At 38.2% G+C, this 17,606-nt stretch overlaps 2 protein-coding genes across 5 annotated transcripts in view; one reads left to right on the forward strand and one right to left on the reverse strand.

Annotated features, from left to right (window-relative positions):
* On the forward strand, positions 1-9,264 carry CCNH (cyclin H). Of its 4 annotated transcripts, XR_004169157.2 has the most exons (10): positions 1-237; positions 345-467; positions 1,372-1,445; positions 1,726-1,936; positions 2,207-2,370; positions 4,255-4,325; positions 6,093-6,204; positions 6,473-6,615; positions 6,814-6,874; positions 8,488-8,514. XR_004169157.2 is itself a non-coding variant. In XM_031609931.2 (9 exons), exons 1-9 carry the CDS (start codon positions 121-123, stop codon positions 8,521-8,523), a joined length of 969 nt encoding a protein of 322 aa, XP_031465791.1. In that variant the 5' UTR covers positions 1-120; the 3' UTR covers positions 8,524-9,264. The 4 variants fall into 4 exon arrangements, 3 of the variants coding, with proteins under 3 accessions (XP_031465791.1, XP_089988803.1, XP_031465792.1); XM_031609931.2 differs by lacking the exon at positions 6,473-6,615 and having other exon boundaries at positions 8,488-9,264; XM_090132677.1 differs by lacking the exon at positions 6,473-6,615 and having other exon boundaries at positions 8,492-9,264.
* A 2,272-nt stretch (positions 9,265-11,536) lies between these two features.
* RASA1 (RAS p21 protein activator 1) overlaps positions 11,537-17,606 on the reverse strand; it is a 59,400-nt gene continuing 53,330 nt past the window's right edge. The window contains exons 22-25 of the mRNA XM_031609930.2: positions 16,125-16,213; positions 15,173-15,250; positions 13,851-13,985; positions 11,537-12,109 (exon numbers count right to left, since the gene is read on the reverse strand). Coding sequence (XP_031465790.2) covers positions 12,026-12,109; positions 13,851-13,985; positions 15,173-15,250; positions 16,125-16,213 — 386 coding nt within the window. The 3' untranslated portion in view covers positions 11,537-12,025. The remainder of the gene's footprint in view (positions 12,110-13,850; positions 13,986-15,172; positions 15,251-16,124; positions 16,214-17,606) is intronic.

The raw sequence follows: 17,606 nt of genomic DNA on the forward strand, positions 1-17,606 counted from the left end.
CCCCCCGAGCGCCGCCATGATGCGTGCTGCATTGTTCCTCGCTACGGCTCCCAGCGAGCGCTCCGCGGTGCGCGCTGCGGTTCGGTCCGCCCTTGGCGGCCGGTTGGCGGCGGGGAAGCCATGTTCTACAGCAGCACGCAACGGCGGTACTGGACCTTCCGAAGCGAGGAGGATCTGACGCGGAGCCGGGCCGATGCCAACCGAAAATTTCGCAGCAAAGCCGTGGCCGGCGGGAAGGTGCGGCGCGGGGGGGGGAGGGGACGGGCTGGGCCGCCTCTGCTGGGCCGCCGGGGGAGAGGGGCGGCTCCGGGCCGGGCCTCTTCGGATCGGCGTCTTTCCCCCAGGTGCAGCAGGCTGACTCCTTCCTGCTGGAGGCCCACGAGGAGCTGGCGATATGCAAGTACTACGAGAAGAGGCTGCTGGATTTCTGCGCCGTCTTCAAGCCTGCCATGCCGCGCTCTGTAGTGGTAAGCAGAAGCGGTCCGTCGCGAGGCGCTCCCTGCTTCCTCGCGGCTCTGCCAAAGCGTGGTTTCCTTAGTGGTCCTGCGGGAGTTGAACCCGGTGGGCCTGCCTCCGGTTTGGTTTGGTTTGGAAGGGCTCTCACAGCCCGTCCGGCCCTCCCCCCCCGCTGTGGGAGGGGGCTGCCCCCACAGCTCAGGCTGCACAGGGCCCCTCCGCCCTGGTCCTGAGCGGCTCCCGGTGCGGCTGTGCCAGGGCCTCACTGTCCTCTCGGTGAAAAATTGAGTTGTTCAGTAACTTGAGTGCATTGGGAGGGAGGAAGGAGGCTTACAGCTGAAGCAGGGAGTTGAATCGTGCTTCACTTTCCAGCTTGTTGTTCAGAAGCGTCCCTCCGGTAGTCCCTCTTTTTGGCTGCTGTGGTGAATAACAAAAACAGTGAGCGTCTTGTCTGCATGCGCTTTGGCCGTGTCACAGTAGTAGTATGTGAACCCCATCCTTACATTTGAGAATTGGGCCCCGTGAGGTGCATGTGCTGAGTCTAGCTTCGCTAGAAAGAGGCTGGAAATACTTGATCTCTGCTGATGGAGTTTACATTAACTTGGAAACTTGGCACTGACAGACTGAAGCATTTAATTTTAATATGAGAAGAGATTGTAATGAAGGTATTCTAGACTGTTTGCATATTGTTCTTGAATAAACATCTAAAAATTGTGTAAAACTGCTGTTTTTGCATGCATAAATGAATTACACTTTGAATGACATGGCATTCTGTGAATTTTAGTGTGCTTGTGTATCTTGTATGACAGTAGTATGCATTCAGACTTTCTCTGTTTTATGATTTTTATTATTATTGTTTCTTAATCCATTTTTACTTCTGTGTTTAACTCTTCCCTTCTCTTTTTAAAATTTAAGGGAACAGCTTGCATGTATTTCAAACGTTTTTATCTCAATAACTCAGTGATGGAGTATCATCCACGGATAATAATGTGAGTTTTCAACACATTGTGAGTTACTGTACCAGTCAGGACAATAGAAGTATTACTTTATTTGTTAAGATATGAACAAAATAGGAAAGGAAATTGGAGACCTTAAATGCAAAAAGTGTGGTTACTTTCCATTTCCACTTGGAAAAGTTTATTATGTTCTTAATATAGTACTTCAAAAAATTTTGAAATAATAATAAAGCTGCACAGAACTTTTGATAAAAGGATGAATGCTGCATGTATTAATTGCTTGCTTTTTTTTCTTTCTCCCAAACTACTCAAGGCTAACATGTGCATTCTTAGCCTGTAAAGTAGATGAGTTTAACGTGTCCAGCGCTCAATTTGTTGGTAACCTTCGAGAAAGCCTTCTTGGGCAAGAAAAAGCTCTTGAACAGATACTGGAATATGAACTGCTGCTTATTCAGCAGTTGAACTTCCATCTTATTGTACACAATCCATACAGACCGTTTGAGGGAATTCTAATTGATTTGAAGGTAATGCCGTTTGATCTGCTATGTTCTTCATATTTTAATGTAATACAAATACGGATTTTATGCTTTTGTTTCTGTGCTCATAAAGGTGTAGATTCTAAAGTGATAGGCAGAAACTATCTGAAAGGAGGTGTGTTTTGTTGTGGTCTTTTAATATTTTTGGAATGAGATGCCTTGTCACTCTTCTGCTTTACAGAAAATTGTTGACTTTTGTGTGATGAGCTCACTAACTGTAACAGGAATAGCTGCTTAACTTTCCTAAATATTTCCTAGACTCGGTACCCACTGCTGGAAAATCCTGAAGTTTTAAGGAAAACAGCTGATGACTTCCTCAATCGAGTGGCTCTGACAGATGCGTATCTGCTCTTCACTCCCTCACAGATAGCTCTTGCTGCTATAGTATCTAGTGCTTCAAGAGCGGGAATTAATATAGAAAGGTAGTCTTTCATTTTCTTTGAAAGTTTTGTTTGTGTCTTCTGTAGAATTGTTTTGCTCTAAACATTCTTGGCTAGTACAAATATGTATTTATTTATAGTTAACAATCTGCTACATTCTTTAAGTGTGCTTCAAAACTAAAACAATAATGATAATGTTTTAATCCCGAAGACTGAAGTCAAGAAGCTGGAAATACAATAGGAAATGAGAGTATGAAATACATGCAGAATCGTTGAAAGAAAAAAAATAAGGTTTTTAAGATTTCAGAGATGTCTAAGGTTGTGGGGTCAAATAATATTCTGAACTGATGGCTGATAAGAACGCAGAAACTGTAAGTGATGTACTTGAGCTTTGAGTTTCCCTGGAAGTAGACTAATGTTAAGACACTGTTCTTCTGAGTGGCCTGTCTACTACTTGCAAAGCTGTGATGAAATGCTTTGATACTGTTGCTGAAAGACATAATTTATTTTGCTTGAGGACTGAAGTGACCTTTTTTCTTTAGAAATACAATTACATTGACTGTATTTGGATTTTTATAACCACATGATACTCTATTTGAGTGTTTTGCATCAAGAGTACAATGCTGCAGTCACGAGGGCTGATAATAAAGTAAAACAATTCTGTTTAACTTCTAGATTATTAATTCTAAATAACTTATTTTCCAACTGCCCTGTACAAATGACAGGTTTAGGTTAGGATAGAGTTTTGGAGGTTTGAAAATCTCTTCCTCCTACAGTGTCAGTGTTTGTATTCAAAAAGTTACAAATTCAGAAAAAAACCTGCAACTGTGCTCTGGCAAATATTGGGTTCAGTTACGGGGTCAGCACAAAAATGTATTTAAAGTTGCACAAGAGTAGGTGTTATAAACTGGGCAGATCTCAGCTTACAAAGTTACTGTCTTCATGGTGGCTGGTGAATCAGAGAGCTGTGAGCTGCAACTGATAGAGCTGAATAAATTGTAACTTTGCACAGACTGAGCCCTGAATTTTATCTACGGTTTTGTTTCCCAGCAAGGAAAAAAAAAAAAGTGATGTTGGCAAAGATTCCTGCTCATGTATTTTGTGGTTTTGGCCAGGTGGTGTGTGCGTCTTATTTTTTTTCTTGTTTTATTTTGCTTTAAGGTTTGGAAGCACAAGTGAGAAAGCAAATGCTAAAGCTAAAAGTGAAATCACTCCAAATTTCATGTTTTTACTCAGAAGCCGTGTAGAATATGTTCAGTATTGTCTCGTTACTTAAGTGCACTTCTGAGGAAACTTAAATTCCTTTTTCTTTAACACTGGAATGTGATAAATACTTCTGTAATAGTGTTCCTCTGCTATGTTGTGTTTCTTACTAAAAGGAAGTTTGAATCTGAGAGGACGGTGCACATAGACTCTGAGCGCTTGGGATTTGTTTTCAGTGGTCAAACTCACTGCCAGAAGAAGCAGTTTCATCTTGCAAGCTTTCCTGTCAGTTGATCTGCACGAAGAGAGCTCTTCTGTAGCATTTGCTTTGCCAGTAGTCATACTGGCATATATATATATAGCTGATAGTAGTGTGATACTTCATAGAATCATGTAAATAAAGCCTTACTTAATTTGTTTAATTCTTTAAACAAGAATTCCTTACTTAAGTTGTTTAATTCTGTAGTGCCAGTACCTTTGGTTCTTTATGTGGTTAGGAAATATTTTTGTCAAGTTCTTGGTAGAAGAATAATGCTGCAAGTGAACAACTTGCTTTTTTATCACTTTATAGCACTTGTGCAACAGAAGTGTTTTCATCAAATTGAATTATATAGCTTTAGCAGATAGAAATTACAAATAATGCATTTTATTAAGTAAAGCTAGCTGTTTCAAATTGTTACAGCAGTTTGTTTTAAGAGTTTATTCTTTTGTTTTGTTTTGCAGTTATTTATCAGAGTGTTTTATGCTGAAAGAAAACAAAACATTCTTGGCCAAAATACTGGAGGGCATGAAAAGTAAGTAAATATTTAAATAAGTATATATGAAAAAAATGCATCTCTGAAGAGGAAAAAAAAAAAGAAAAAAAAATCAACCCCAAACCTTTTTCACTTAAAGCTTTTGCTTTTTGAAAAAAAGTGTACTTCAAATGGCTTTCTTCTCATCAAGGTTTGCAGAAGATAATTAAAACATTGGCAATAGGGTGAACTTCCTACTTGATGGATGCAGGGGGGAAAGGCACTCAGTTACCTTTGATGTTAAACAAATGAAATTAAAATAGCAGAGGACCTGGTGATTCTCAAATCATGTATGTTGTAATGAATTGTTAGTAACTGATTTACTTTCAAAAGTGAGAAATCTGTTTTGGGCACTAGGTAATGTTTTTGTGTAAGTCTTGGGTGAATAGCTTTTTTCCATTCACTGACTTGAGAGTATAGCTTTTGACAAAAGCCTGCAGATAACTGCTTCTACCACTAGAGGATGACTTGTTAGCTAAGTGATAAGTGATCTGCCAGGATTTGTAACTCACTTTATTTTGTAGCCATAAAGATAGTTCAAAAGCTTAGGTTTGCTTATGCAAAACAAAGTAAGTACATTATATAAAACACCAAGAATGGTAGCATGGTTTGGTTTAGTTAGGACAGTGGAAGTGGATTATTACCTTTTTTAATTGACAGGTTTGGAGTAATGGAATAGATGGAATTTTACGTTATCACTTCTCTTAATATTCTAAGCTAATGCATGTATTTAGAATGGGAGAGTGTTAGTATTTAAAAATAAAAATCCAGCCCATTAAGTAGGCCAATTTCAGTAGTGAATACAAGTCACCAAGGTCTACAGTTCAATTTATAAATTCAGTTGAATTTATAATGCTTGAGGTGTTTTCCCCTCTCTCTTCTTGCTGAGTAAAAAAAAAAAAACCAAAAAAGCTCATTTAATCTTCTGGTTTCTGTTAGTAAAACGCAGAGGGAACTTTGGGATCACATAACTTTCACTTGCAGTGCTGTGGAAGATAGCTTTACCCTAGAGGCTGCTCTTCTGCAAACACAGGATGACAAGCAAAACGTTTTGAAGCAGCGGAGGTGCTAAGTCTGTAGATAACTTGTTTTACATAGAAGTGGTGGTAGAGGAGGTCATGTTTCCTCTGTAGCAGTTGTAAGTTTGATTTTCTTTCTCGCAAGACAAACTTTTTTAAGAATAAGGTTCAGTGCTGAATATAAAAATTGCCTATTTTGAAACTTGCTAGCAGAGCAGTGTGAATTCTGTAATTTCCTTTGAAATCCAAACCTGTGATGCTGACAACCTGTTTAATGTAGTTCTCAATTCTGAGCTTCTGGTGTATCTTGATGTTATTTAGAATGAAACCACTGTGGTAAGATGATAGTCAAGTCATTTGTATGTAATCTTGGATTCTCCAAAGTTGGAGTGCTCTGTTTAGATGGAAAGTTTCATAAGCAAATGTTTTGTGAGCTGGAGAAGTCAGTACCTGGGATACCTACCGCTTGCTGTGAAAAATACAAGGACTTTATTTGGAAAGCTCTCTGTTTCATCTGTTGTAATACTTGCCTTATAGCTTGTTGAAGTCTGTTTTAGAAAATAAGTAACAATATTTTCAAAATCTAGCAGAAGTTTGAGAGAAAGAAGATGAAACAATATTTGAAGCATAGATACAAGGGATAAGCCATGAAAATAGCCACACTACTGATTGATACTGACATTGTGTAGTTCAGTGTATGAAACAGGAGTTACCTAATTTGCTTAGAGATGTGTTGTTGCCACTGCAGGCATGAAAAATCTTATAAAGAAGTATGAACTTCCAAGACCTGAAGAGATTGCAACTCTAAAACAGAAGTTAGAGAAGTGTCACAGCCCGGAGCTTTCACTTAACGCTAACATGTAAGTAGATACTACTCTGTAATGTGTTATCCCTCTTTCTCCTTCCCTTCCCTATTTTTCCTTCTCTTAAAAAAAAACAAGAACAACAACAAAAACCCTAATGCTGTGGAAACATTACTTCACACTGGTCTTGCAGTAAATGAAAATGAAAACATGTTAACATAATGTAAGAGTTCAGTTTCTTGGTTCAAAGAGTTCAAATTCTTGGTTCTCAGGTTCAGGTAGTTAAACATTGCTTAAATACATTCTATGCTGATTTGCATTGCAGGCCCTAGTGGTGCTTATTTTTTAACACAAAACTGGAATCCTGAGTGGCTTCTAAATATGCTCTCATATGTCTTGAGGATCATGGTCTTCAGAATTATGTGAATTCTGTAAGGAGTTAATGCTTTCTTAAGAATGATGTTGCAGGTAAATGACTTGCTAACATTTTCTATCTGCTCTTTTCATTTTAGAACCCATTGTGAACTTCTAGTAGGCTGTTATTTTGGATTTTGATAGCTTTTTTCTTTAATGTGACAAATTTGTTCATAAACTAATCTAAAATATTGCAGCCAGATAATGAGTCTGACTCTAAAAGTAATTAAAGCTTGTTTTTTTGGGGCTTAGGAAGAAGAGGAAGATTGGTGAAGACAATGAATATAATTCAAAAAAGCCTAAAATGGACGAGGTCAGTTAATGTATTGTACAGGTAATTACTTTTTCACTCAGTAATAACTGGCAAAACGGCAGATTGTTGAGACAAACTTCTGCCTCTCATGTTGTTACAAAAGTTGCTCAGAATATTTTTCAAGTTTTTCAAACGTCTAATGTAAATCTCCCTTCTCTTATTTATAAACCATTTCCTCTCGTCCTATCACTACCAGACCAATTAAAGTCCGTCTCCCTCATGATTATAAGCTAATTTAAAGTACTGGAAAGCCATGATGAGGTCTCCCCCGTGTCATCTTTTCTCTAGGCTGGACTAGCCTAGCCCTCTCAAGTTGTCTTCCTAGGAGAGGTGCTCCAGCCTTTCTTGTGCTCAGGACCCCAGGCCTGGACGTGTGGTACTCTAGATGAGTAGGCCATTCCAATGGCCGTCTGTGATGGGAGTGATGTCATGAGTAGATGAAGGGCAATTGATGTCCTCTACCTGCACTTATGGGAAGTCTGACATCATCCCACAGTTCATTCTTATTTCTAACTTGGAAAGATACAGATTTGAAGGGTGGGTTTTTGGATGTATAAAGAACTTGTTGGATGCTCTTTCAGGGTACCTTTAGATCTGAGAGATGGGATGTCTGAGGAGCAGATGCAAGCAAATTGCACTTAGAGCAGCACAGAGGATTATAGGTTTAATTCAACATAACACACACTCATACACACAGGCATCCATTTTAGATAATGCCCATAAGCAGGAAGCAGAAACTCCCTAAGCAAGTGCAATCACTATACTTAGTGTCCCCTGAGAGATAGCAAAGTGCTGAAAGAAGAGAGAAGGAACATGCTGGTAGTAATCTCGATAGGTAGTGCCAGCAAGGCGTCCCCAGCTTCGATGTGCACTTCTCTCTCCCCTACTACAGCCTCTCTCCTGCTTTTATTCTCCTCAGGGTTTGCATGTTTTTTTTTCCACCTGCACACTGTACCTGTGTGGCCAGTGCATGATACAGAGCCTAAGTGGAATACCTGCTTGCAAAATAGTTACAAGCATGGCATGCAGGCTCTTGTTTTTTGGTCTTGGAAATACATAGCTTATGGTGGTGATTGTGTTAAAAAATAGTGTTTTGTATCAAACAGCATTATTGTATCTTATCAAACAGCTCTTTGTATCTTTTGTAGTTTCCATGGAAATAAATGGGAGGCGTTATTTTCAGAGCTGCCTACATTCATGTGATGTAGGACTTGAAAAAATTTGTATTTCTACTTGGAGCTTGGTCTTACATGTTAACTAAGAATGACATTGTTTCTTGCTGGTTGTCAGGAGCAAGAAGGTTGTCAGTATGCAAGAAGGGTATTGTCAGTCATTAACGTGCTGCTTTTGCACTAGTGTTTTGGCAGAAATACATCCCTCTCAAGAAGACAAAGTGTGTGTTCTAAAATAATTTTAAACGTGCTGTTTAAGTCATTTACTTGCAATAGGCACAGTGTAGAGATTAATGTGAAGTTGGTTGTATTACTTGAACTCTCTTTAAGCAGCATACATAAAAGATATTACTGTTACTACATGCAGCACTATCATGTGCACAGTTTTGTATTGCTTGGTCACCTTACTGTAAAAAGACACTGTTGTTTTCCTTCCCTTAGGAAGAATGGACCGATGAAGACCTTGGGGACTTGTGAAGCCTATTCCCGTGCTTACTGTTCAGTGACACACGTGAACCTGCTTACTGAAGGTTTTTTAGACCTGTTTTTTAGACCTGTTTTTTAGAACCATGAGTTATTTTTTTATTACTTAATTTCTTTGCATTAAAACATTTATTTTAAATTTTAGTTAATTGTACCTCCATTTAAAAACCTCTCATCATCCAGGGTCAGTAAGAAGTATTCAAGTTTTGGTTTAGGAGCACTTTCAGATGCAACTTGAGAATTGGCTTATAGCACAGCAGTACCTAATGTCAATTCTGGCATTTAGCAGAGTCGTTAAATACATGCACAACACAGATCTGCTAATAAATGCTTAAGTATTTGAGAGCAAGATGTGCTGCTGCCCTCTTCTCAGGCTTGCCACTGAAACTGCTAGAAGAACGCAACCTTGCTCATAACATTTTTTTTTTGTATTTGAGAAGCTCTTCTCAAGTGTACTAAGGGCTGCAGCCACATCAATTATCATACTAAAAGTATGGTTTGTGGTTTTGTGACTTGTCTCTTACTCTATTTCCTCTTCCTGCGGCTATGCTCTCAGACTAGGTTGCTCTTACTAACCTTGTTTGGGGCACCCCACCAAAATAATTGAAAAGATCTTCTGGTGTAGTTTTGCTGTTTCTAAATGTAAGGCAAACTACTTCTTTTTCATATGCTGGTTTCGGGAACTGCATGTGTTCTAATACATTTACCTAAATGTAACTCTGGGCTTTTCCTAGATTTATTTTCATTGTTGTTGTTTTTTTTTTATTAATATAAACAGATGCTAATCTGTTCTTCAGAGTTGTTTTAACAGTTTAACTGTGTTATACTGCTAATACCCAGCCAAGCACATTTTAAAAATGACCTACTCTAGACAGTATGCTTTTGACAATTCATTCTTCAGTAACAGTGGCAAAGCTGCTTTTCTTCCCTGACTGCTCAACCTATCTTAGCTTTACCTCAGAAGGCGTCACCATTTACACAGTATTTAGTAGCTAAAGGAAGAGTGATTTAACTGAAACACCTTTTATTGGGCCATCCTTAGTATGTTCTGAACTAGCTGTAACCTGCTAGCAGAGCATTTAAAAAAAAAGTTATAAACTGGCCCTGTGGCTTCTGTATTTTAATTAATTACTTCACTGTGTTATATAAGCAGGAAAGCCTAGTAGTGAAGAAAACAGTGTCGTTACTTCATTTTTCCTATGAGCTGCAATTTAAAATGGACTTGACCAGACCTTACTATGTTCTGAGGCTTGTGCTCCTGACTGTTTGCCAGCTTTGTTGCCCTTTCTTGGGCATACTCATTGCCTCAGTATCTTTCTTGTAGTGAGGGGCCCAAAAATGAGGAACACAGTACTTGAGTTGCAGCCTTACCTGTGTTGAATATGGGTAACAATCACCTCTGCTCCTGCTAGCTACAATATTTCAGGATATTCAGGATGCTGCTGGCCTTTTTGCTGTCTGGGCACTGCTGGCTTGTGTTCAGCTGGCTATCAGCACTCCCAGATTCTTCTCCACTCTACAGCTTTCCAGCCACTCTGCCCTAAGCCTGTAGCTTTGCATGGGGTTGTTGTGACCAAAGTGCAGGACCTAATAGTCTTGTTGAACCTCTTAGAGCTGGCCACAGCCCATCAATCCAGCCTGACCAGAATCACTGTACAGGGACTCCCTACTTTACTCCAACTTTGTGTCATCTGCAGACATACTAAGGATGTGCTCAATCCCTCATTCAGGTCATCGATAAAGATTTTAAACAGGACAGGCCCCTAATTCTCATCCCTGGGAAGCACCACTCATGACTGGTCTCTAAATAGATTTAACTCCATTCACATTGCCCTCTGGGCCCAGCCATCCAGCCAGTTCTGTGTGAGGCACAGGGTGTATCTGTCCAGGCCAAGGGCTGTCAGCTTCTCCAGCATCAAAGGCTTTGCTGAAGTCTGGGTAAACCACATCAGAAGCCTTTCCCTTATTCACCAGGTGGGTCACTCAGTCATAGAAGGTGATCAGATTTGGCAAGCAGAACCTGCCTTTCATGAACCCATGCTAGCTGGGCCTGATCCCCTACTTGTCCCACGCATGCTGTAGGATAGCAGTCAAGAGTGCCTGCTCTGAGGTCAGGCTAACAGGCAGCTAGAAAGCAATCGGAGATTTTGAGAACATATAAGGAAGTGTGTCACAGCAGAGACTCAGATGAAGTTCTTACACATTAGAAAGTAAAAGCAAAATGTTTAATAGACAGGAAATGCTGTGCAATACCTTAACAGCTGCATTTCTATTACACAGAAGAGTTATGTGATTATCTCATTAGTCCTGCCAGTGACTCTCAGCATCTTATCAGATCAGTCCCAAAAGTTGCTGTGAATGAGGAATGCAGAAACACACTCTGAGCCCACTCAGAGGTACATACTGAATATTTTTCCTTTCCCTTACTCAAATCCTAGCTTCTGTCTGTTATACTGCATACCAGTATGGTAGTACTGTTCTGAGGATTCATATTAAACGCTAAAGTGGTGCTACAGAATTAAAGAGACAGTGGGTACACTTCAAAGTACAATCATGTATGCAGACAGGAGAAAAAAATCCCACAGCAGCCAAAGTTAGCCAGTTTTCATAGAGTTGATCTGCAGCTTGATTTATTTTAAAAACTTACTTTTCATGTATAAAAATAAGATTCACGGTAGACTTACAGTACACAAAAGACCAACCAATACATATTTTATAAAATGGTTTAATGAATGCATGCATGTCTGATACAATGATCAATAAATTTACTGAATTCAAATTATTTACTGTTGTAAACATTTTACAAAAGCATTGTGATTTATCTGGATATACAGTCCTTGATGGAAGAACTATTTCAGACTGAATCAGTGGCACATCAAAAAATAAAGCTGACGAGATCCATTCTGCATATTCTCTTTTAACATGATTCCAGCAAGAGAAACAGTATGGTATAAAAGTGTACAGTAAAGATTGTTTCTACCATAACATCAAATCCTGGAAACTGTAAATACAAGTTAAAGTGGTTGAAACAGTCAGAAGTCATAATTATTGTAACCAGTCAGAAATTACAGTAAGAAATGTTATCCAGTTATATGTAGCTGTCAAGACAAAACATTTCTTTCCTTGTCAGTTGATATTTTTTTTTCCCAACAAGACAGCAAAACTTTGGCAATTAGAGGTGTTGAAAGTAATATTCAAAGTTCAAGACACAGTCACAGCATTTTCTTTGCAGAAGGTGAACTGTACACCAAGGCTCAGAGGTTGTGAAAACTGTTTCCAAGTGGAAAAAAAGTGCAAACGTCCTGCACAGATAGCTTAAAAAGCTGCTGGTACAATCATTCACCAACAGAATCTTTGTTTTCTTTTTGCATAGTTCACACATCACTGGGAATGTGACAGGGTGTGCTATTTTTGGCAAGAGCAAGAAGAAGGTGATACTGGTGTGAGTTGCCATGTTGGGCATGCTGGATCCATGCAGAATTCAGGTAGAGGGCTGCTACCTGATGTTATTGGACACTGAATACTGATTTTGTTTTTGTTGAAGCAGTTCTGTAATAGCCAGCAGCTTCTTAAGAACGTGCTGTAGAAAAAGAATCAGTACAACAATACATTATTAGCAACTAGAAAAAAAGTCTTGATATGCATTTACAACAGCTCAAATTCCCTAGTTAATAAGACATTATTTGTTTCTAAAAAGAAACTTGGAAATAACACTGTGAAATTTAATCACCGTGTGCACTGATCTTGTTGCTTTCTGGTTTAACAAAGGCTAAGAAAGCATACTGCCAACATACTGTTGGATATTCAGACTGTTTTCTTTCTTTCCCCACTGCGCCAGAATTGTTTTTAACAATTGTTTGACCGTGAATCATTAAGGCATTGATGGAAAAAAAGGGAAAAAAAAATAAGGTTATTTTGCCAATAGAAGAAACCCATGAGGATAAGTTTGTCCTCTGATGTAGAAAGTTAATTTTTTGCATCACACAAACAGCACTGCATCTCTCATCATCTTGTATGTTAGATTTTTCTAAAGAGTTCCTTTGATTTTTTTTTTTAAACTTACAATATTCCATGAGAGGCTTTGTGAACGAAACAATATTCATTTATACAAGCACGTGAATTTAGTACTGAAAGCTTCTTCTGTGCTGCCATGCCAGCCCTGCCACTGTTCTTGTGCAGTTTATCAAGAGTATCATTGCAGTGATTCAAGTATGAAGTTCAGTTATCAAGTTCAATTGTGAGCTTGAACATGACGGATTTTTTTGAACTGCTGGATTGCCCTGGACTGCCCTGACCTGGACTAGATTTGAGCTGCTGCTATTAAAAAAGATCATTCCAATTCTTTGTGCTTTTTTTCCTGCCATTGTAATACAGTAAATAAAAACATGTTGTCAGGCTGTGCAAAATCATCACACAAGTTCTTTCCCCTAGTTTGGAAAAAAAAAGGTACTGCTGAAATGCACATTATTTGTGTAAAAAGGGCTCATGGGCTTCCAGAAGATACAGATTTATGAGTTTAAGTTAAGGCCTTGAAAATAATTTTTTTAAAAAGGTAATTACAAGAGAGTATTTAGAAACAGTGAAATTAATTATCAACCTCCAAAACATCATCTACTATAGCAGCTGCCCCTGCCCTGAAAAAAAAAAAAAAGGCTATTTCCTGCACAGCACCATGTACTAAACATTACTGTGCAGTAATGAGAAATCCTTACTTGAGGTTCACTGTAATTAATAGATCAAAAGGAGGTGTATTATTAAATACATTATCTCAAAAGTCTACGGAAGTAATTTGAAGTTGCTCCCCTTTATGTTTTATAAAGCTATTTGTTTCAAATTAGTCTGTGGGTTTAGCTATTTATAGTAGCCCTGCTTAACAGCTGGGCAGACTAATAATAGTTTATAGTGGGTTTGATAGAAAAGTTTGCCATATTTAGCAATGTACTAGAAAACTGGGAAGCAGAAATAAGGCAGCATTAGAAAGCTAAGGAAAGCAAATTCCATCCAGCTGAAAACAGTAAGACCAAAAACCTAGAGAACCTGTCATGAATTTTGTGGACTTAGTCTTCCTTTAGAACTTTTAAGAACTTCCACCATAACTGTGAAAAAACATCCTTGTTTTTATTTATATGAAGAAGCAGCTCACAACTATGGACTGTTTGGCCTTTATAACTAATAAACTCCTGGCAATAAGCACATTCTGAGATGTGCTTCAGGAGTACTAAATGCTCTTCAGGAGTACTAAAGAAGAATCCCAACACTGCAGAATAACTTGAGATACGCTATTTGTACCTCTGATTTGATGGTTAACCTTTCTAACTTACCTGCATTACACCTCTCTCATTACTAAGTGTCCGAAGTTCATCTGAGTGTGCCACGCAGATCTCATGCAGGGCTGCCAGATCACGAGATAGGTCAGTTCGAGAGTGCTCTGTAGTGTCTGGAAGCTCAGGGACATTCTTCAAGAAAAGCAGAGTAGATTTAAGGGTTGTGAATACTTGGATATACAGGGAATTACGCTATTGCTGAACAGATCTGTCAATTTAGTTATTTTACACTGCAAAGTAGTATGGCAGTGTTAAGTCTCCTGAGCTAATTCTTCTACCTATGTTATCTATTTCTTCCTCTCCAATAAAAGCAATTTCTATTCCTGCTAGAAAAGCTCAATAAAAAAATCTCATGTTGCTACACTACCACTAAGTGAAGAAAACTACTAAGGATAAAGACAGCCTCCCAGTAAACAAGGAGAGAATCCATCTATTAAGTGCCCTTTTCAATTCAAATAAAAAGAACATCAGCAACAAAAATAGAGCAGTCTGTAATATCAAGTTACAGACTTGTTAAAGCAATCATAAAACAGTAACACTGTAATTAAAACAGACTAATCCAACCATTATTCTCAAGCCAGTTGTTCTGACCTCATACAAACTCATTTAAACGAAACTGATACATCATTTCATACAGAAACTTAAGTTGAATCAGAAGTGGGGACATACGGCAGAAAAGAATATTCATTTTTGAATCTTATCAAAACATTCTAGGACATCCTTTAAGTCACTTTAAATTAATCAGTTCAGGAGGGTAGGTACATATCTTCCATCTTCATTTATAAAATAAATATTTGTTTTAAAAGATCTCCTACCATGAGCTTCTAATTCCTGTTACAGCTGTTATACACAAAACAGAGTTCACAATAATACAGCAGTTCTTGTTCGAGACTGCAATATCTAGTGTGCAAGCACAGACGTCTGGAAATGGTAACTGAAATGCAGCGTATTTTTGGAAGAGAAATTTAAATCCTTGATAAAAGCTATGTAACAGATTATATACAGGATTTTTTTAGTTTAAGATACGTTTTTAAAGGTTTGGCCAAAGTTTATAATCCTTACGTAGATATTTTAGCTTCTCACTTCTGTAGAGGTGCTAAATGAATAAAATCTAATGACATTTGATGGTTTTAGTTTTGTGAGACAGGACACTGATCTGCAGGTTTTAAACATGCAGAAGACAAATTTTATTCAGTAACAAGCATTCAAAAGCACCTAGGAGCTGATATGTTTTTGAGCTAGTCCATAAAAAGGGTAAAGAAATTTTCATTTCATGGTGTGGCATGTAACTTCCAATGAAGAATTTTTTAATCACTTACCCCAAGTTCATCTAAGAACATGATCATGCGGTGTTTGTTGCTCTTGATGAACGGATTTACCCCTTCCATATATGGCTCCTAGTAATTTTTAAAAGTCTTCATTAAATTATTCATACACTCATTAAATGTATTGATAAAAATACATACTGGCATGCAATCTAAAATTTCTGAAATATGCATATTCTTCCAGCACTACCCTCAATAATCAAATACTACTTTCAAAAAGTACAATAAAAAATGATTGTAGATTTAAAATTTACAGTCTTGTAAAAAAGTGTGATTTTTAGCAATATTTTCTTGAGTGTAGATTGAGCACAGACTGCGTATGTGACAACAGAACACAGTGGAGGAGAGGGCACAGTGCAGTGCTGACTGCCTCTTGTGCCCACAGCACTCAGTCAGATTGAAACCCAAGTGCATTATACAATACGTACACTTGTGCCATTTGGCGAGTAAAATGCAGTGACTGCCAATAACATTCCAGCCTACCTACATGTATGTGAGCCTGTGAAGACATGTTTTTTTCCAAAACTAAGCAGACCTGGCAAACCAGAAGGTTGGATGTTCCTACTTTACACCAATCTCAGAGTTTAAGTCTTGACTGGTCTCAATTTGAAAATGAATTATTATATACAGAGGTGCCTGCTGAGTTTCCTGTGTTCTCATAGCATCAGTATGTAGAGGCATCACACATTAAGACAGGTTTCTAGATCACTTTCTCCCAAAACAGTATGGCCTCTCTTCCCAAGGTGGCTAGACTACTACTGCTCTACTTCAGGTCAATATCCTGTTCAGTTCCAAACAAAGACAGAAAACACTCCAAGAACTAGGCCTCCATGCTGATGAGGATGAACACGTCAGGTGACAAGCTCTGCATAAGGAAATGACAGCAACATAATTCTAGTTGTTCTGTGTGTGTGTGTGTGTGTGTGTGTGTGTGTATAATATTCACCTTAGCTCCAAATTCAACCAGATTTGCTAAGTTCTGCACAGACTTGGCGACCAGCGTCAGTGTTCTTGCAGCAGTAGGGGAAGGAGAATCTGATAGGAATACAAAGTATAGTTACTGGCTATTGCATATAGAACCAACACCAGCCAAAAGAAAGTAAACCTCTTCTGCAGCTTGCATTTTTAATAGAATTAAATGCTTTGAATGTTATAATGGAGTAGTATGTGGAAAATGGCACCTGGTGAGGTAAAACTTACAATGCTTTAGTAATTATGTCCACAAAAATAAATGTAAACATGTGGATTTCCTTTACTATTTTTATACTAAAGAATTATGCCAAACAAACTTTAATATGAGTTATGTGAAATGAGAACCATTTTCAGTAATATGAATTAGTTCTGCAGTAAGGAGGATTACTTGTTAAAATATAAAAAAAAGTTTACACTTTTCCTTATTTGTGTATACCTACCTAAGCAGTCTCTTAAGTATCACACAAGTTATACTTTAAGTTACTAGCACCAGGAATATAGAATAAACACAGCGTGCTATCCTAGCTTATATTTCCATGAAATTACATTTACTTACTGTACTCAATATTGCACTTAACACTTTACATTAAACTCACAGTCAGCTAAAACTTCCTTTTTTAAAAAGTGACAGAATCAAGTGCATCTCTGTTTCCCCCACATTACAGGAAGCAGCCTGGTCAAAAGCCAGTTTTTAATTTTTTCAGATTTGACATATAAATTTAAAATTTTCTAATTCTCTGTAAGTATGGTACATACTGTTTGCGTCTATCTGCATCTTTGTCTTCCTGCTGTCCTACTTATTAATCCAGCAATTCACTGAAAATAAGTTCTGTTTTTCTCTTGCATAGCTGGAATTTAGATTGAGCCACTCACTGAACAACTAATGCCAGCTGTTGATAGTATCTAGTGTTACATTGCAACTCTTTGAAGAAAAAGTGCTGGGTAACCTTCGTACCTGGCAATCCAGAACATCAAGTCCACTGAACCAGTGTAAACACGTATATTATTTCAAACAACTTCAGTGTGTTTGGAGCAAAGATTCTTTCAGGACAGTTACAGAGGGTATATGACTCGTTGCTGAAACTGAACTGTAGCTCTACACCCAGCCTTCAGGATACTTTTTTCTCATTATGGGAAGTTGAGGTATGTTGGAAGACCTGTTCCCAAAGAAGCAGCCTTCCCCAGCACTTTTTTTTTTCTTTCCTCCCAGCAGCTCTAAATCCTGTAGCTATGTCTGTGACTTTACTTTAGCAGTAGTAAACTAGCTGAACATATGCATAGGACTTCAAGACAAGCTTAAAAAGGGTTACACATTTTGATACTTTCTGTATGATAGAGCCCTTCTTATTTAGTATATCTTAGAGTGTAAAAGAGAAAACATGTTACATTGTCTGAAAAATTAGAAAGACGACTTTCCTGTATCCAATTTTTTATTTCCTCTTATTTCCAAATAAGC

Source organism: Phasianus colchicus, chromosome Z (assembly GCF_987193195.1).
Source record: "Phasianus colchicus chromosome Z, bPhaCol1.hap1.1, whole genome shotgun sequence".
Taxonomy (NCBI): domain Eukaryota; kingdom Metazoa; phylum Chordata; class Aves; order Galliformes; family Phasianidae; genus Phasianus; species Phasianus colchicus.